The sequence below is a fragment of the Ambystoma mexicanum genome, chromosome 12 (assembly GCF_040938575.1).
Source record: "Ambystoma mexicanum isolate Mex_15411 chromosome 12, UKY_AmexF1_1, whole genome shotgun sequence".
Classification (NCBI taxonomy): Eukaryota; Metazoa; Chordata; class Amphibia; order Caudata; family Ambystomatidae; genus Ambystoma; species Ambystoma mexicanum.
The window spans coordinates 570,103,348-570,124,509 of record NC_090936.1 but is presented as its reverse complement, the minus strand read 5'-3'; the positions used below and the strand labels follow the sequence as shown (position 1 = coordinate 570,124,509).

At 44.7% G+C, this 21,162-nt stretch overlaps 1 protein-coding gene across 2 annotated transcripts in view; it reads right to left on the bottom strand.

Moving 5' to 3' along the window:
* VPS37C (VPS37C subunit of ESCRT-I) overlaps nucleotides 1–21,162 on the bottom strand; it is a 110,157-nt gene that overhangs the window by 56,443 nt on the left and 32,552 nt on the right. The window contains exon 2 of one of the 2 annotated variants that reach the window (XM_069628884.1): nucleotides 20,809–20,917. In XM_069628884.1, coding sequence (XP_069484985.1) covers nucleotides 20,809–20,901 — 93 coding nt within the window. In that variant the 5' untranslated portion in view covers nucleotides 20,902–20,917. Of the gene's footprint in view, nucleotides 1–20,734; nucleotides 20,918–21,162 lie in introns of those variants that run through there. The other variant, XM_069628885.1, reaches the window with a different exon arrangement.

Below are 21,162 nucleotides of genomic sequence, written 5' to 3'. Positions count from 1 at the left end.
TCATAAATATTGTTCTAATTTGTATTGTACCGTGATGCAATGATTGTTAATCTCCCTATGGAGCAAGGATTCTTTATCCCTGAAGACCTTTGGAATTCTTTATGAACACTTTTTTCCAAAACGTATCAAAATTTAGAAACATTCCCCGTTTCACCTTTGTTTGTTTATAGTGTGATGGTCAGAGTAGAACTTTTGTACACAAGGACCGTTTTGATTTTGACATCCTGATATAGACTGACCCTTCGTTATGGTTTATGAAGCGAAATTCCACTTAGAGCAAGGTAGGAGGATTTTTCCCAACCCTTTTTGTTTTAATAAAAGTCTGTAACCAAAAACATGGCTAACTTGTGTCCAAGTTTCATTCTGGACTCCTCACATAAAACCACACTCGTTTCCAGAGCAGGCTAGGAGGAAAGATTAAAAAAGATTTCATCAAAGGTTAAACAATCAGGGTTGTCTAGATCGACACAAGAGACTAATGAGACGTGTATTTTAAATAGCAGGGAAAGGATCATCAACTATCAGTTCAATGGAAGACAAATGGCAGCACAATAGTGGTAAAGTACCCAGTAATGACACATCAATTCTTCAAGGATGAGTTATATTACCAAATGCAACTACCAAAAGCAATTAAAATAACTCCTCAGGTTTCTGCATGCCCTTTGAAGAGGAAAGCACAGGGGAAATGTGTTATGTTTTAAAGCCACACTAAGCGGTCAACTAAGTACCATGGCAAAAGTGGCTTGCATAGATATGCTGCCTGTGCCTTGAAATGTTCATCCTCGTTTAGCAAGTACTTTATTGCCCACTATAGACTAAGTTGTTGAAAGAGGTTATTGTGGCAAAGCCTCATCACTCTTATACAGAACTCTGAATACTAGTCAAGTCAGAAGAGCTGGTAGGCAAAAAAGGATGGGTGTCCCCTATACTATGGACCTGGGGAGAAAGATGCATAAAGGACCAAAGGAAGGCAGTCACATGGATAAGTACCGAAATTATTTAAGTACTTATATCATAGAATGGATGTGGAAAAAGGAAGAGGTTCAGTCAGGTGGCCAATGATAGCTTCATATTTTAATATTAATCAAACACATTATAAAAATACATAATACATTTGCATAATATCAACCTTAAAAATCATTTAATTCAACAATAATGCAGCATAGTTGTATCAAAAACATTTATAAAATCATTTTTTGGATTTATAAATTCCCTAACCATTGCTAATAGAAATCATGCATGTCCATTTCAGTATCCATAAATTTCATTAAGTAATGGAAATGCTGTTGCAAAAAGTACTACAGGCAACGAAAGTGCTATGTGTCAAAGTGCTAAGTACCTAGTCTGAAGAGCTGGCCCATTTTGAATACCAGACTTAGCTCTGAACAGCTTTTTCTATTAGTCTTAAACTTTCAAGTAACATCTGATTTTCCAAATAATTCTACTGGAGCGGCCATAGGACTCGTGCACCAGAAAGATGATGATGGTGAAGGGCAGATTGCAACGAAGTCTGGAAGGACGGATTTGGGACTGGGTGTACTCAGTAGCCTTGGCATGGAATACATGCCCTTCCAAATTCAGAGGTCATTTTAGGAAGTTCATCGTTAATGTAACTGACTAAACGGTTCTTACAGACTTTTCTGTATGACAGTCACTGTGTATAACCCTATCAAAGTCCAGATATTTATGTTATCGGGGAGTCAAATTTTTGGCACAGGGATACTCTGCCAGTTTCCTTGTCCATTTCTGCACAGTTGTATGGAAATTAATGAAGAGTCGAACTTTTCTGCCTGGGTTTGCTTATTGGCGATTGGTTTTCTGATTGCTTCTACACACAGGGGTTACATTTTGCCATTTTAATTTTCTGTACCATATCTGGTCATTGTAGTTATGGTTAAGTTGCTAATCCCATAGGAAGAGCACTTTTAGGGCTGCTTATAACTTCGCTCACCCTGTATTAATCCTCATCAAACTGCAGAAAAAGTATATGGCCCACTCTGAATGGTTTTTTTTGCAAATTTGGTGAGGTTTGGTCAAAGGGGGGGGGGGAGGAGTTGTAGGGCGTTCCCAAAACTTTTTCCCATAGACATAATGGGAAAAAAAAAAACTTTGCTCACGCCTACAGCCCAAACCGCTGGACGGATTTTGACCAAATTTGCGGCAGGATCGGCGGCTTGGTCCCAAAAGCGTGCTTTTGTTAATTTGGTGTAAATCCATCCAGTAGTTTTTGTTTTGTTTTAACGACCAAAACGTAAGGCAAAACAATTAATCTATATCCGCTCTGCGGACACACTTCCCTGTTCGCTCCGCGGACATGACACGTATTGGCCAAGCGGCTTGTGTCATGTCCGCGGACATGCAACGTGCTTTCTGATTGGCTAGGGTGAAGCGTGAAGTGCATCAGATTTTTGGAAACGCCTGCCATTTTGGATTCGCGATCGGTGTCCGCGGACATCGCGGTAAAACATAAAAAAACACAACATTGCGCTTGTCAAACTTATCAAATAATCTTTGGGGAGGCGAGGGGTGATGAGGATGGGATGGAATATGGCTGCAAGAAGCAAAAAAACATGTGTTAACTAAAAAACATCCGAACACGAAGGAAGCATGTAGCTGTGTAGATCACGCTCACACGTAGAAGAGTTCATGTGGTAAAGCGCACGCGCGCAACTACTTCACCCGCTCTTGACATATACTGGGCCAGTCAAAGCGCAGACACTTTCTTTTTCAAACTCGCACACACGCTCTTAACAGATGAATCCGAGCTCACATGCGCCTCATCCAAACACGTGCTGTAGAAAACGCGTAGCTGCGAAGACCACGCACACGTGTTGTAGAAAACAAATAGCTGCGAAGACCGCACACATGCACTGTAGATGGCATTTTGCTGCAAAGACCACACACACACACACACGTGTTGTAGAAAACACGTAGCTGCGAAGACCGCACACATGCGCTGTAGATGGCAGGTTGCTGCAAAGACCACAAAACACATAGCTGCGAAGACTGCACACGCGCGCTGTAGATAACACGTAGCTGTGAAGACCGCGCACACACGTTGAGGGAAGCACGTAGCAGTGTATCGTTTTCAAACTCGCGGGCACGCTCTTAAACAGATGAATCCGAGCTCACATGCACCTCATTCGAACAAGCACACGCGTTGAAGAAAAACACCCACAAATGATGACCACACACAGGCATTAACGGAAAACACATAGCAGTGAAAACCGCGCACACGTGCTGTGGAAAACACGTAGCTGCGAAGACCGCACGCACACGCATTGGGGAAACACGTAGCTGCGAAGACCGCACACACACACACGTGTTGATGGAAGCACGTAGCAGTGTAGACCATGCTCACGCGTAGAAGAGTTCACGTAGCAATGCGCACGCGCATAGGAGATTTCACGCAGCAGAGAAGTCTGTTCACACGCGTTGGAGGAAACACGTATCAGTGAAGACAGCAGCAGAGTTAGTGACACGAGCAAACGAAAACCGTGCAAATGCGCAACTACTTCACCCACTCTTGGCAAAGTTTGGTGGGATTCTGTCAAGAGGGGGCACAATTAGAGGGGGGGGGTCCCAAAATAATGTAAAGGCTTATAAATGAGTTGCCATTTGTCGAATCTACACTTGCTTTGGCAAACTGATAATAGATCTAGATATAAATGTTTGAGAAGTTGGGAGGGATTTTGTCAAGAGGGGGCAGAACTAGAGGGGGCGGGGGTCCCAAAATATTGTTAAGGCTTATAAAATGTGGTGCCATTTGACAAAATTAACAAAGGTTTGCTAAAAGATTATAGATCTTGATATTAATGTTTTCGTAAAGTCTGAATGGATTTTGTCAAGTGAAGGCTAGGTTATATTGTTTGTGCATATATTTGACACTTTTGAAAAAATACAACATGGTTGGATTTCCTGCAAACTTGTATCAGGAGCATCGAGAAGGACCTGAAAGCATGGTTTTGAAAATGTGCCCGTGTTTTATTTTTTGACCTTTCTCATAATGTAGGTACAACAAATAGTGATATACCTTTGGTGACTGAGGTGTAGCCTGTGGCCATGGGCAGTGGCCACATTGTCCGGGTCATGGAATAAGGGACAAAACATGGCCATGTCCGCCTTGTCCGCCTGGGAGTGGCTTTGTGGTAAAGTTATTCGAAATTGGTATAGATTTCAAAAGGAAGAAAAATGTGCTTGTGGTAACATGGTCATATAGTTCTCTTTTTGCCTTCTGTAGGCTGCCATGGAAAGCGAAGAAGGGCCCTGTATGGAAACCCCGCCTTCCCTTTCCATGGTGGTTATCTTGGTAAAGGATTTTCCTTCCTACACCGGGATGCCGCAATCTTTTTTAGCATCCTGGGTTCCCGCTTTGGGAACCTAGGGTGCTAATGGCCTTCATCCCCCATTACAGGGGCTGGAATGGGGTGGTAATGGTCCAGAGACCTCGTTATCCACCCTTGCTTCACTTGGGCTGGTCTCTTGGGCTGCCTGGCCGGTATCCACCGTTCCAGTCCCTGGAATGGGGGATGAACACCACAATATTCCCATTAGCATAACACAAAATGCAAATGGGAATGTTGGATAATCTTATTGAGTCTAGGTACTTTACTGAGAAATATAAAGTAGATGGAGTCTATAAGTTTTTTTTAGTTCTATGTTTTAACTGTGAAAGGTGGTTCCTAAAGGAACATTACTTTTGTTGTTTTTGGAGGTTTTTTTTTTTTTGGCAGGAAAGCGAAGAACGTAAGGTGGGGAGGGAAATGAGGGAAGAGGCACCAAACACTAATATGGAGGGGTAGGTGGACAGGGGAAAATGGTGCGCGTGTGTTATTTCTAAGTTAGGGGGTCGTGTTTCTCATGCTCCTTGATTACAGCAGTGGTGGAGGCTCTTGGGGAGAAGGGGCGGCATTAGCTGATGTCATTATGAGATAAATGGCAGTTTTGCTAAAAGTATGCACTGTGTACTAGATTGTTAATGGATAATGAGTAGGAATAGGTGTTGGAGCTGTGCAATGGAAATTTTGAAGTTGAAAGTTCCTACAACAGTAGAAAATGCAGTTCCGAATTGTCCGCAAAGCACGGATCTTATCGTGAAGTGCGATGGGTTCTCGGACACATCATGCTGCGCGCCACGTATGGTCATGTGGCACTGTCTGGAAGGTCCACAATGAAGTCAGATGTTCGTAGACCTCTACGAATGCAAAACTAGTTGAAATAATGAATTGGACACAAATATTGCTATATTGGGTTACTATGATATTAAGTTGTAGGAAAAATAGCATGCACTGGTAAAAACCCATGAAATTCACTGAAATAACTTTGTGAAAGGGACGTATGGTTCCAAGTAAAACCGAAAAACCCCTGAAATTCGCCAGTTATGGTAAGCTAAGCAACCATAACTTGCGCCACCTCCGTGCACTGCTAAGACTAACACCAAGGACATCAAAGATGACATCACAAATGTCATTGATGACATCGCTGATGACATCACATGTGCATTTACTTTTCATGAAAAGTCTGTACATGGGATTCTTATTGTAATGTTAACAAGAAAGTGTCAAGGATCATTGGAATAAATATCATGAGGTATGTAGTGATTTAACAATGCATTAATCCAAATAGTATATTGGAAAAAACTTCATAATAGAATGCGAAGGTATATTGTATTTGAGTACAGAAAAGAGAGAGAAAGTAGTAAGACATCTATGTTCCTTCCATCCGAGCGGGGAGGAAGGGTGCGCATGTGAATCTAAGCAGATACAACCATCAGAAATGCTTTTACGGTAAATAATGCATGTCGTCTGATGTTTGTCAATCTGCTTAGAATCACATGCTGTGCATAGACTAGCGAGCAGTACCCAGAGTTGGAGGTGGGTTGTGAGAAGGAACAGTAGAGAAAAGATGTCTTAATACTGCCTGTCCCACCTGAGAATCAGATCTAGAATGAATGTCTAGGCAATAGTGTTTTGTAAAGGTGTGTACAGAACTCCAGGTTGCCGCTATGAATGCTATGGATGCCCCAGTGCCTCGAGTGGAATGTGCTCTAGGCTTGAAGGCAGTTCTCTCTTAGCAAGATTGTAGCAGATTGTAATGCAATTGACAATCCATCTAGAAATAGTGGATTTGGAGACTGTCTCCTTCTCTTCCTGTGGCCACTGAAACGAAAAACTGATTTGTTTTCCTTAGTGGACGAGTTCTTTCCATATAGAACATGACAACTTTGCGTACATCCAGTGTGTGCAGGGTTCTTTCCCCCAGGCTTGAAGGATTTTGAAAGAACGTTGATAGCTCCATTGACTGGTTCACATGGAATTTGGAAATTATTTTAGGTGCAAATCTGAGACGAGTGCGCAAAACCAGTTTATCTTTGTGAACTGTTACAAAGGGATCTAGAATAGAGAGTGCATGTAGTTCACTTACCCTCCTAATGGAGGGAATAGCTATTAAAAAAGCAGTTTTGAAGGTGAGGTTTTTAAGACTTGCTTTCTGCATGGTATCGAAAGGAGCTCCCATAACCCTACTTAACACCACATTTAGGTCCCATTCGGGAGCCGGGTTAGAAATGGGAGGGTGAATTTTTTTTACTCCTTCCATGAAAGCCTTAATCACTGGTATCTTCCACCATGACACCTTCTGTTGAGATTGTGTGTATGTTGAAAGTGCAGCTAGGTGCACCTTTATTGAGTTGAAGACTAGGCCGGAGTCAAGTAAGTGGGTTAGGTATAAAACAATGTGAGTGGCAGAGCAGTCAATTGAGTTGATGCTCTTTGAGTTACACCAGATGACAAACCGTTTCCATTTACTAGAAGAGCAATATCTAGTGTTTGGTTTTCTTGCTTCCCTGAGAATGTCCATACATCTTTGAGGGAGCTGCAGGTGTCCAAATTCTATGACCTCAGGAGCCAGGCCGCTAAATTCAATGTCTGTGGGCATGGGTGAAGCGTCTCCCCTCTGTCTTGCGACATGTTGTACAGGCAAGGTGGTTTGACTGGAGGAGATATGGACAACTCCATCAGATGAGCGAACCAGTGTTGGTGGGCCCACATGGGGGCCACCAATATCATTGTGACTGGGTCCTGGTGCATCTTGTGCACAATCCTGTTGAGAAGGGGAGTCGGGGGGGAAAAGCGTAGACAAGTTTCCCTGACCATGTTATCCAGAGTCCGTTCCCATTGGAGCGGTTCGGGGGATACCTGGAGGCGTAATCTTTGCATTGTGTGTTTTCCAGAGTTGCGAATAAATCGATCTCTGGAAAGCCCCATTGTGCGAAAATGTTGGCGACAATGTCTCTGTGTAATCGCCATTCGTACTCCCTGGTCAACGGAAAGTCTCTGCTGAGTGCGTCTGCCAGAAGATTGAGATCCCCTGGAACATGTTACGTTTGAGAGCCCACTTACAAATGTTCTGAGACAGTTTGGACAGCCGTGGAGAATGAGTGCCCCCTTGTTTGTTCAGATAGTACATGGCCGTGGTGCGGTCTGTGAGGATTAGGGTCATCTTTCCCTGCAGTTGTGTTTCGAAAGCTTTTAGTGCTTTGAACACTGCCAGCAGTTCCAGCAGGTTTATGCGGTTGGACGCCATGTCCGATGACCAAACTTTGCTTGCTGTTTGCTGAAGCAGGTGGGCTCCCCACCCTGTGAGGGAGGCATCTGTAGTTAGAGTGGCTTCCACTGCGGGGGTGGTGAAGGATTTCCCTTTCAAGAGGTTTTCCCTCGACCACCACCGCAGCCAGAGAACTAGGGCCGGCGAGACCATCACTAAATCCTCCCACTGTCCGTTGGCCTGACACCACTGGCTGCTTAGCCACTCTTGCATTGGGCGCATGCGCAGGCGTGCGTGAGGAACTAAGCAGATACATGACGCCATCATTCCTAGCAGACGCATAGCCTTGCGTACTGTTACCTCTCGACTGGCTACATAGTGAGGGATTTGAAATAACATGTTTTGAACCCCCTCGACGGAGGGGAAGATGAGGCTGTCCTTTGTTCGAATTACAGCCCCTAGGAATTGTTTGACTTGACTGGGGTCTAAGCTGGATTTTTTCTCGTTGATAGAGAATCCCAGACTGAATAAAAGATCTATCGTCTTTTGGGTATTTGACAGACACCTCTCGTAAGAGTCCCCGGTTATGAGCCAGTCTTTGAGGTAAAGATATACTGGAATGGAATGCCTGCGCAGGTGTGCTGCAGCTACTGCTAGTACCTTTGTAAATACCCTTCGTGCAGATGCTATGCCCAAGGGTAGTACCTTGAACTGATCGTGCTTGTTCTGTATCCTAAATCTGAGGTATTTTCTGTGCACTGGCAACATCGAAATATGAAAGTATGCATCTTTCACGTCCAGAGCTGCCATGTAAGCCCCCTATGTGAGCAGGGGAATTACTTCCTGCAAGGTGACCATGCAGAACTTTTGTGGTCTTACAAATGTGTTCACTGGGCACAGATCTAGTACAGCGCGTATGGTTAGATCCTTTTTGGGTACCAGGAATAAATACCTTCCTTTACCTGTGATAGAGGTACGATTTCTATGGCTCCTTTTTGTTCCAGTATCTCGACTTCTTGAAGAAGTATGGGAAAATGTTCTGGTGTTAGTCTTCGCTGTTGTGGAGGTCTGTATTTTGGGGACCGGTTGAACTCTACACAGTACCCCTGGGCTATGGTTTTTAGCACCCACTGGTCCATGGTTATTCCCTCCCATGCCTGAAGGAACTATGTAAACTGGCCCCCCGACCGGGGAGGCATGGGAGGGGACCCGAATCCTCGGGTCATTTGCAACTTGAGGCTAGAGAACCTCTGGGGGTAGGGTTCCTGCCCCTTCCTTTACCACAGCGCTGCCCCCTTTGGGTGTACCGGGTGGTTTAAGTGTTGGTTCCCTGTGGAGAGTTTCAGTTGTTTCCTGAAGAGCATTGTTGATGAGTGAAGCGTTGGCCACGAAAAAACCTTCTGTTTCCAAATCCTCGTCTTATGGAGGGTCTCTGAGTAATTTGGTCCAGACTCTTTAGGGTGTCCTGTTCCTTTTTTGCGGTCTCTAGGGCCTCGTCCACCGCCTTCCCAAACAAGTTGGATTCCTCCACAGGTTTGTTTATAAGCAATGCTTGTGTCTCAGGTTTAAATCCTGGGTTCCGAAGCCATGCGTGTCTTTTGAGGAGTATGCTCTGAGCCAGGGCTCGACAGGCCGTCGACAGAATCCAAAGTGTTCTTTAAAATGCTTTGGTTAACTTGCCTGCCCACAGACTGTGGTGAGGAGACGGGTTCGTAGAGGTTCAGGCGCCTCTTGTAGGCCTTCTTGTATTAAAGCCCACTGCGCATCAGCATAACTGGCCAATAAAGTAGCGTTATTGGCAATACGCATAGAGTTTGCTGCTGCTGTGATAACCCTCTTCCCAAGGGCGTAAAGTCTTTTCCCTTCTTTGTCAGGGGGTACCTCGCTGGTTGACAAAGGGACTCCTGCTCTTTTTCTTGTGGTAGTGACTACCAAAGAATCTGGGTTGGAATGACCTCTAATATATATAGAGGATCCGAGGGAGAAGGTGAAAGAGTTTTTCAATTCTTGGGTTTACACCTCTTGTGAGAGCAGGTGTTGCTAAAGAGGGAGCCAGGCGTTTTTTAATTGAATTGAGGAGAGGGATAGCCTGGCTGGCTGGTGGCTTCTCAAGAGTATATCCTCAATGAAGTTGGCTTCAAGGGCTGCTTCTTCAGTGGCAATTTTCAAGTGTTCAGCTGCTTTACGTAACATTACATTAAATGTCAACTGATCATCAATTGGAGAGGGGTTTCTTGTAGGGGTGGTTTGAGGGAATCCAAAGCCAGAATATATGGATCTGGATCTTGTGGATCGGGGGACTGCCATGGTTGAGGGTCACACATATTTGGGTCCTCCCCCAGCCCTCAATGGGCTCATGTTCCTCTTCATTAGAGAAAGGGTTTTCCTCTACAGTAACTGGTGGAATGTCCTCAGTAAGGTCATAATTATACATATCCTCTTCTAAAGAGGGGTAAAAAAGCCTCAGGAATTTAGCTCTAGGGTTAAAAGGGCTTTCATCCTGTGGTGTAGGTTGTTCTGAACATGAAACAAACCTGTCCAGCCTTTCCATGCAGTCCTCAAACTTTTCTCTAGTCCAGACTGAGGACCTAGAAGGGTCTAGAGGTGGAAAAGTGTCTCCAGCACGGTCTTCCGTCGAAAACTGTAGAGATTGTTGCCTTAACGTCCTTCTCCTTCAGAGAATTCCTCTGGCGGGACCGATGAAGGTGGGGTATCGCTGTGTCTTTCTCTCGACTTATGAATGCTCTCCTTAGATCTCGGCGGATCTTTGGGCCTTTCAGAAACTTTCAAAGAGTTCCTAAACTCCCGTCTTTGAGAATCGGCAGACACGATTCTTTCCAGGCTGTCTACAACTTCATCCTCAGACAGGAGGCGTGTAGTTATAGCCAGCGATTGTAAGTGAGTCTTTTTCGGTGGAGCCGTGGCCTTGCCTTTATCGGCCACCTTTTCCATTAGCGACATAATGTTCAGAGGTGGTAAGGCCTGGTCTTGAGTTATTGCAGTCCTCAGCAGAGCCGAAACCTTATCGTCGCCGTGCGCCTTCTTGTGATGAGTGTCGACAGAACTATGTATTTTTGGGGTAGTGCCTTTTGTCTTAGATTGCCCAATCGCTAAGCGCATATGCGGCTGCGGGGAGGGCTGCCGATCCCAGCGATCGGCGGTTATCGCCATACTTACTCGTGTACCCGTTAGCGCCAAAGTCTTCTTCGACGTAGTCGAAGTAAGGCTTGGGGTTGTGCGGTTAGTGCTGTGCATGTGTCCGTCTTTGTCACCGGGGTGTGCGACTTCCCCATAGCCGAGCTTATGCCATGCTCATCGGGGCCGGGGACAGACGATGTGGAACGCGAGCTGTACGTTCGAAAGGTCAACAACCTCCGGTTCGGAGGTCTGATAATCACTCTCGCTGTCGTCACATTCGGTGGTAGCGGCAGTGGGAGAAACCTTGGCCTTGGACATACCGTAGGCCCCCCACCGTTTTACCCTACGCTCTTTTAAAGTGTTGGGGCGGAGGAGCTTACAAGCTGCACACCCTTCCTCTTTGTGATCGAGGGGCAAGCAGCGGTTACACCATCTGTGCTTATCCTTCCATGGGAATTTGATCTTAAAATAGGGAAAAATCTAAATGGAGTCCTCTCCATAACTGAGGGTACACAGAGTGACTAAAACCAAACGGGAAAGAGGAAGGAAAGGGAAAGGCATTTTCAGTTTGAAAATAAAATGTCCACCCCGACCCCACTCTCCCTACTGTATAGGCTAATGGAAGGCCCGGCCATATGGTCGGCAACGCCGACAGAATCACCGTCCGTCGAAGTTCTCGCAGGTCTTCGGCGGAGACTGGAACAGCCGTCGAGATAAGGGACGGAAGGAGTGATCTTAACTATTTTATAGAATTATTCGACCAAAGGTCAGTTGGACAATAGCAATGTTCTTTACGAACTCTGCATAAGGGTGACCAGTTATCTGGCCAGAAAAAACAATTTGAGGGACCTCGACGCGTGAGGGTTCTTGGGTACTCTACACATCACGTAGGGATAGTGTTACAGGCACGCTCATTTCGACGTCCCCTTTCGATTCTCGAAAGACAAGATGCAATACTCTGCGGTTACCACTGGATGTCGGACTATGCACAGCATGTGATTATGATTATGTTTTTTATACTTTGATGAGCACTCCAAAGAAGCAGAGGTCAGGACGGAGCCAGTGGTTAATGTGTGCCACGTTCTCCCTTATAGAGTTTAGAATGGAGAGCAGAAGAGTGGATTCAGTGGATTTCTTTGTTTTTTTAGGACTGGAGTATCCTGCATTGGCTACTTCAGAAACACTGAAGTGAAATATAACCAATCTTCCTGAGGATTTGTATCCCTCAGGGTCCTTTTCCAGTTCAGGTCGGCAATGAGAATAAGGCACTCCTTTGCTGTATGGTCTGTACCGGTCAGGTGTGAAAAGGTCCACTGGTGCCCAAGGTCAAGCCAAAACTCTTGGAGCTATCTTGCTGTGAGGTACTTACAGATGCGTATAATGAAGTCTACTCCTAGGAAGGTCCTTGGGCAAAGGGTGGGGCAACACCTTATCACTGGTAGCTAAAGGTTCTACTGACGCAGAAACCACACTTCATCCTGAATACCTCTTACTGCTAGGACACTTTGCTTTTAGTCCTTCCCAACCCAAGTTAGCCCGTGTTACTGGGTCCTTTTTCAGCAGGTAGAGTAAGGGTGTTTGTTCTCAGTTTAATTCTCAGACAGGAACTCATTGAATGCGTGCATGTTGTAAATGTCTAACACAAGCCCTGTGAGGGTCAGCCACTAGAAAACAATTACAACATCCCATGCACATTTGAACCTTGTCATCAACGTCATCGATGGCATGTGCAGAGTGGGAGGTAGATCGGAGAATGGGGCAATTTAATTGGCTAATATTTTTATATTTTAATTAGCCAATACAAATATTATCCAATTAAATTGTAAAAATACCCAACTTGATGAAGGGAAACGCTACCCAAAAAAAGAGAAGGTGCCAAAGAAATATGGTCCCATATCCAATAGATGGGGTGAAAAAACAGCAACTAGGTGGCGACTGCTAGTGAAGCATTGCTCGGCAGGCATGCCGTAGCTCGTCAATGGGAGCCAACGCTTGTGCCATGTCCATCCTCAATTTTTAGTGACCACTTTATTTCAGAGGAAAGTTTTTTTCCAGGTCCAGCTGAAGGTGCAGGCTTACCTAACCATGTGGAGTACTAACACTTTCAAGTAAATAATAATGCAGTACCATCGGTTATTATGGTTAGTATACATTTTCCTTTGGCACACAGTTGCCTGGGACCAAGTAGTTTGCCAAGAATTCCTCTTCAAGTTCAAAACCTTTATTAGGTAAATAATTTTTAAAAAAGGGGTGAACCTAAAATAAAAAGGTGGGGGGGGTCTTCCTCTTTCTCCTTGGGCATAACTGGTCTTTTTCTCTGCCCCTGGAAGACAACCATTGGGCCTTCCATGGTCAACCGTGCCCTCAGGCATTTCGGGCCTCTTCAATGTCCTTTCAGTGCAGCAAGGGTTTCTGCCATCTGAGAGTTGCAGGCTTTTGAATTTCCCAAACCATTCTGAGGATTGTCTCGTCGCAAGCATTTTGGCACATAGTCTTGCCAGCAGATAGGTCAGCGGGAGTAGTCTGCAAGAGGAAATGTGGCAGAATCTCTTGAAGTCTGCCTTAAACCCTGGTTCCTTTAGTTTCTGCTCCTCTTGCCTCTCTGATCCAAATGTAGCCACCAATGTCTACTCTTGTTTCGCCTCTCACTTTATGGTTCTGTGTAGGGCTCCTGGTTCTACTGCATTGTCCTTTTCTTCAGTCTCGCTTTCACCACTTCAGGTTACCACCCCCTCCTCTTTTGTATCCCCTTTCATTCTTGATGTCACATTGCCCTACTTTACTCTCAACTTTACTTTACTCTCAACGTCACCATCTTCTCTGCACCACCTTCACCTCCTGATGTCCCCATTAAAAAAAAAATGTTTTAAAAAGAAACACACCTGATGTGGAGAGAGTGGTCACTAAGAAAAGACTGAAGTTCAGATTTCTGAGAAGTGGTTGGAGAGGGAAGGTTAAAAGGCACCTAAGAGAACGAGGTGATGTTTGGTGGAAATTGAATGAAGGAGTTGCCCAAGATCCTCCAAGAATGGTCCACTGGGACCACAAGGGCAATAGATGGAGATGTGAACCGAGTGAGGCAGAGCAATAGTAAAGATAGTGAAATCAAATGTAGGCGAGGGCGTGGCATTGGAGATTTGTAAGGCAGTAAGAGAATAGGTGTCCAATGTCTCCACCTTTGCCAGTCAGTTGAGGAGAGTGAACGAAGGATAGCTTGGAATTGTGTAGGGCCACCAGAGTGGCAGTGTCTGAAGGAAAAATCCATGTTTCAGTGATAGCAAGAAGGTCTAGGGGAGGAGAGCTGGAATGAAAGTAGTCAGTGATAAAGGAGGTTTTGTTACTTACAGACGAAGCATTCCATAGTACAATGTTCAGTTGACAAGGTAAGGAAGAGTATAGAAGTTTGAGTATCAGAGGAAGAGAGGCAAGGTGGATAGGTGTTAGAGGAGGTATGGTTAGCTTGTCAGTACTGTTTATTGGAAAAAGGTGGAAGAGAGATGGAGTAGTGGGAGTTTCGAGTTGAGTTCTACAAACATTTTGAGAAAGAAAGACTCTGGTTAGGAGCAGTGCTCCAGTTAAGATTTTGACATGGGAGCATTGTACTGCCCGTTTTTAAAAGGTTGGAGGTAAAATAATTTTTTAAAGGAGTAAAGATATAAGTCCAATTCCCAATGAGATAAAAATATGTTTTAACTGAGAAACAGAAATGTTTTTCTAATAAGGATTTATTTACACCCATTTCTTAATACAAATTAAACGATACAGGTTTAATTCTTCTAATTACGCAGTAATACTAGCAATTTATTCTAGTGGTACTATATGCACTGCTGGTCCAAACATATTAATGGGAGCTGTGTGATCGAAAATGGGAATGAGAGTATTTTTACTCCCTATTTTTATTCTTTGGGAGTATTTGCCTTTTTTTTTTTTAGAGTAAAAGTGGCCGATACACCCCTTATCTGTAGGGCTGACTAGACATGTAAAAAGAAAAAAATATCAAAAATGTTCTATCTGGTCTAAGTGTTCTCTATTTATGAAGTAATTTACATTATGGCTTATGATAACGAGATGCTCCCCGATAGTGGCATGACGTAATTGGAATTATAATGCAATGTGATCCACCTCTGTTTTAAATATTTTAATTAACTATTGTATTAATCCCATTCAGAAATCGTCATTGTGTTAGTTAAGTTGCCCTTCTCTTTGTGAGTGATAATGGCTCCCAAGTGATTTCCCAGACAGGGAAAGGGTTGATAGCTCAGAGCTGCAGCCTAGATGATTACTTTCACTCATCGAGTATAGTAAGCATTCAATTCTTTTGCACTGAGCAAAAGAGATCTGTTGTCACAAAACATTTCACGTAATCCACATTAAAAGTAAACCAGCGCATTGGTTGAAGTGCCTGTGTTTAACAGTTAACTGCTCACACAACTTTACTGGAAGATTGGGTCTTCCTATAGGAAGGAGGAGGAGCTGTGTTGCTCTCCATACAAGCTGAGGGAAAAACTGTCACATAGTGGCTGAATCCTTTTGTTGATGGTCAAACATCTGCATCGCCTGGACGCTTTGCAGATTCCACTTGCAAGGCCTGCCAGGTCTGACTTTTTGTAATTGGCTGAGCTTTGAGGAGATTTAATGCACTGTTAGTCAGCTATAAATGCACAGGATTGTGTGACTAATTGTACTGTGCGGTGTGGCAGGGCTATGAATGGGTTTGCTAGGGTCACACTTAGCGGTCTAGTTAAAGGCCCTACTTCCATCACTGAAGATGGATCGCATTCAACTCAAGAGCACAGCAGTCTTCACACAAAGCTAGCATTTGCTAATGATGTGCTCCAGCGCCATCTACTAGAAAGAAAAAATAGGGGAATTCACAAAAAAGTACTGTGGTCAGCCTGCGTAAATGGTACGAAAATAAAAATAAAAAGCCCCGATACAAACTTTACATGGTGGGCTGGTTAGAAGGATGCATTTGTTTTCTCCTCTAGGACATTGGGTTTGCCTGGAGAGAGGTTAACGCTCATTCAGTTGGGGGCAGGGGGGTGGAGGGGATGGGGGGGTGGCTCAAAAGAGCGGCCCCGCAAAGTATACCTAGTGTAATAGGGAGGGTCAAGGCTTTCATTACCGTCATGCCTCACCTCACTGGGGGACATAGAAGAATCAAGGTTATCCAGGCTATCCCATACTGGGGTACGGAGGTGGTCCAGACGATCGATTCTACCCACACAGGCCCTTGGCCCTCATGTCATGTCCCTGGAACAGGCTGGGGAATAATACCTCGTATTCTCCTAAAGAGGCTTGATGAAGCTTGGAAGGATACAATGTTGTGGTGTAATATACAGGATACATTGAAAGGACTGTGATTGTGGAGCAGTGCAGGTTAAGTGTTAAGTATACAAGAGGGAAAAGGTTTGAATAGCTCATGCGTGTATCCAGTCGGATCAATCCCAATTAGGCAAAAGCTCTTGCTAGTTTCCCTCACACACACACTTTGATTCTGCCTACGTGGCTCTTGACGAGGGCCTCTTTGCACCCCAGGAGTCAGCCAGTCTTATCACCTTCGGTCAACATCTATAAGCCATCATTGCTAGCATCTCTGGTGCCCTGCCACAGATTCCTTGTCCCATCCTACTTCAATACTTGTGCATCTCATTCCTGTGCAGGCTGCCCTGTAACAGAGGTGGACTTTTCTTACATCTTCGCAGTGCATTTCCATTGCGGCCTCGAGGATTAAGTGGCCTTTCCCCAAAGTGGCTGTTCAACCTCTGCTTGTATGACTATTCAACACTTTGGTCTTGAAGCCTACCTTTAAATATCCCAGCATTTCCATCAGTGCACAACTGAGGGGAGGCCTGCATGCCGCATTGCTCCTCTTATCTCACTTGCTTCCTATAACCTCAAAACTCACCTTCCCATCTCACCATTTCCACTGTTCGTGTGAAAAAGTTGCTATCTGGCGAGGGTGTGAAAGCCCCAGCTTATGCGAGTAATACCATCTCAGAAAGGGAGGTCTGCTAATCAGAACCCCTTTCATAAAGCTCCATGCTAAAAGCATAGTACACGCATGTGCCTCATAGCATCAGTCCGTTTGTCTGCAGTACCAGCTCTGCAGTGGCACAGGGCAGGTTCAAAGGTCACACAGGCCCCATTTGACAGTTGCTGTCACACCAAAGTCACTGCAGACAGAGGTTGCATTCTAACCTGCACCTCTGATCCAAAACCGTACTGTGCAAGACTGTGTTGTTGCAGGGAATTTGGTAAGGTGACTGATCGTACACACACCATTATTAAAGCCACATTAGATTTGTATCATACTCATGTCAACCCTGCGAACTCAGGCCAGGCCAGATTGCTGTCTTGATTTCAGCAAGCAAAACCATGGGCAGGAAGGTTGCTTCTTTTAAAAGTCGGGGAGGTGGGTAATGCCTCTCCCCCAGCACAGGAAGCTTTCAGCAGGGGAGCACCTGGGAACCATGCTTTAAGAGCCACACCCATAGCAAAAAGGGCCAGTCTAAAACCAGGATGTTGCATACCAGAGAGCCTTTGAAGTTGCAGTCTTGGAAAGGGAGCAGAGTTCAGACAGAGCACAAGGGAACTGATGGAAGGTTTAACCAGCTTGTTTTTCTGTGAGACTCTTTTTGCCTTCATAGGGAAGGCACCTCTAACTCCCACTTGGATTCATCTTGGTCTTATAAGGCCAGAAAAATTCATTCCTGTTGGGAGAGCAGTCCTTTCCAAAGCACTCTGCCAGAGGTGAAGACAGGTGTTACAAGGCACTGAAGAGCTCTGGTCCTTAACCATTACTAAATAACATTGGGGGTTACTGCTGGTGATCAAGGCATGTACTCTCTGGCAGGTGCATTTGTACCCAGGCTCTGCAGTGGAGAAGGACTCCTGCAGGTCACAGCTAGCATCCCGAGAGTGGGAGTTAGGAGGAAAAGAATAAGTTTCTCCCCGAGCCACTGGATTGGTTCCAACAGCATCTGAAAAGCCAAAGCAACTGGGTTATTGTGTTGCATCACTTCTAGCTGTCCTTGAGCCAGAGTCAACCTCATTTAAATGCTTTCAAAACATCCAGGAACCAGAGTGCTGCCTTTGGTACTCATCGAAACTTCAAACTGGTGAGTGGCTGCTTTGAACCAGTTTGCCACCTCATCACACCATTAGAGTGCATCAACAGCTCCGGCTCGAACAAGCAGCTCACTGCTGTGGGATTCATAATTGCGGAGTCTTCAAACAGCACCTCAAACCACCAGGATATTTGCAGCGAATTGAGCGCGACATCAACTAAAAATGGTGGAAGCATTATTTTGCTTGTGACTCAACCGAGCAGAACTCATCGCATTGATCCATCTTGAAAGTGTAACTAATCTGGAGGACTCTTCGGACTGCATGGAGCATCACATCGAACCGGACTCGCCACTTTGATAAACGCATTCAAACCCATTTCGATCCGGACACAGCAGAGAATCCCAGTTTAATTCTATTGAACCACCAAGCAAGATTAAAGTACTTTTGAGAGGCCCTAGACCCTTGGTCCATTCTTGGTACACTATTGACTGCTAAGCCACCCATTTGAACCTTTTCTCCAGATATATCCTTTTTACAAGTAACATTATTGCAGTTTCTCGCTCCTAACCCCTGCTATAGTACCCAGAGTGCCTTCAAATTCACGTTCTGCACGTTATGAAAAGGCCTTTTAGAACATGTTTTTTAAGCGATTGTTTTAATAGTAGTTATTTTGCATATTGGTGTGTGTTAAAATATGTATATTTTAGGGGTGTAATGCAGGTTTGACTGTTTTCATTTGTTATATTAAAATGACCAGCAGCAAAAAGCAGCTCCAGCATATCAGTCATCACCCGTAAAGTAGGAGCCATCTCTAAGGAACCAGGAGCTAGTACATAGCGTGCAGCAAATCTAACTTGTGTTCAAAATCCAAACCCTAACTTTGTCGAATCTAGATTATCGAATATGCTTTAAATGTCCTTCATGTGTGTCCTTCGTTCTCCTTTATACTTATTCCCAAATCTAAATATCAAATAGCTATGTTTGTATGGCATTAGCTACTTGGAGTGTTAAAAGTAGCTCCTGGTAGCCGTTTGTTTCAAGCTCCACTTGACTATAACCAGGAGCTAAACAGCTCCCAGTTCCTGGGAATTTCGAACCCTGTCTCTTTCACCTTTATGATTGGGATCACTCTTGGTTTGTAGTAGTGCGATGCCCGAGTAGGTGGTTTAAGCACCATTAATCCGTGTTACACCTGCAAAGCATTAGTCATTTCGTCACAGTTTTCCCATGCACTTGTTCTCATCTCCTTTGTTACGGTTGCTTTTGTAATTACACATTTGTAATTACATATCACGCTTAGGTGGACACACTTAAAAGGTCAACAAATACATAAAAATAAATATGGAGTGGAGTTTATATGTAGTTTCTCACAAATCTACAAGCTGGAACTAATAAAACTTCCTATTTAATACCAAGAACAGGGCCCGTTGTAGGAGCCGTGCCAAATCGAAGCAAGGGTTGGAACAAGGTCTTCTCTATTGTCACTGCTACCAGTCACTGTATAGTGCTCATCTGCATTGTTCTGTCCTTGAAAGCCACATAGGATACTCTTGCACAACTCTACTTTTTCATAGGAAAGAAGCTGCACAACCAATGGCCTTTCATACACGGACTGTAAACACATAAGCATTTTAACAATGATATGCTTGGGTTATACAAACAACACGACAATGCATTATAAATTGCAAAACAAAGTAGATGCATAGAATCGTTAAGCAGATACTACCAGCACAGAAATGCTGAAGGTTTCAATGCATTGATTGTGGTTACAAGAAGCTGTGTGGTGTGGGCATATCAGGCTAGGTCGTGTTAAGACCCCTGTAAGAAAGTGTGGTGCCGCAGTTTAAGCGTCTTAACTATTTTAAGCAATGGTAAGGAGTCTCTTATCAAAGTGAGTAACTGTGAGCCATGCATTCGTGTCCACAGATTATTCCCGCATTTGGTTGCATTTCTGGCATTCTAAAAGGCCTGTTAGATAGAACATCTAGATATGGGGCAGGCATGCGCAGATGGACAGAAGCACTGGCCTCCGCCGACCATTCACATTTTCACGGTCTCGCTCTACCACAGTCTCTTTCTCTTGCTTGCACTTTCCCTCCATTAGATACATTGATCATCATCTAGCTGGTATGGTGTGAGGGTCTGCCTGGGAAATCCTCTCATTTACTAAAGCGCACTGCTGGGAGGCATACACTTTCCCATTTGGAGGAAGCGCCCACCAGAAAAAAAGCGGGCCCCCCATTGCACGTTTATTACGGGAAAAGCTCTCAGCCGACGAGGGAGGAGAACACAATGGGCAACGCTCCTTTTCAGCTCAGAATGAGGCTTGTGACTGCCCCCAATCACAAGCCTCATTCTGCGCTAAAAAGGAGCAGTGCCCTGCCCATTGTGTACTCCTTCCACTTTTGTCCATCACCAAATAATGATATCCGGCGGGTGATCAGGGCTGGGACAAGCATCCCATGCCATGTGCCAGAGAACTATGCCAAAAACAGTACCCCTCCTCTCCCCCCCAAACCCAAAGACACCTGCCCCTTTCTGTGGTGTGGGCACTCATTTGTTTCTGGGGTGCAGCTGTGACGTCATGACTTTTAATCGTTTTTTTGCAAGATGGTAGCAGAATCACCAACCCAGACACTATTAAGGGCCTCTCCCAACTTACCTAGTTCAGATGCATAGGGCTACATGCAGGTGTTAGAGCAATATGAGGATTACAAATGGATGACCACAACTTGGAATAAGCATTGGTAAAGCACAGTTGTATTCTTTAATTAACAGTAACTAGGCATTTGCCAGCACTGCCATCATATGCCCAAGCAGTCACACCATCTGCCAGCTGTTGCCACCTTATGGCCAGGTAGTACCCTTTATGGCAGTGCCCAACAAATACCTATCCTATGCTTACACAAACATAAGAACGGTTTGCTTTGCCAATGCTCGATTTTATTGGATTGGAAGAAATGCGCTTGGAGGTGCCCACCCGTTATTTCCATTGCACGCACAGGTCGTCCTCCAACTCTACATGACTTCTGATGGTATTCAGGATTGGTTTACCTCATCGTCCTCCAGAGCGAGTTGATCAATGCGCTCAGGATCCTCCTGAATTTCCTGCAACTGCTCCACACTCATATTCCGGAGAGACTCCATGCCTTGTCAGATGTTGCTACAGGAGGAGATAAAAACATTTTAAGAATGGTCCTTCACTGAAATGAGAACTCTATGCTCATGTACTCACAGCAGTTTGACTTCATTGGTCCCTCTTGCCTTCACTAAACAGATATGTATATATACTCTTTTGATCCATTACAACATCCAACTCTATGGCTGAACTGAGTTCCTCCTCCCACCCTTCACACCGATCATCATGTACCAGTAATTGAGGGATTTTCCCTATACGGATACAGCCGG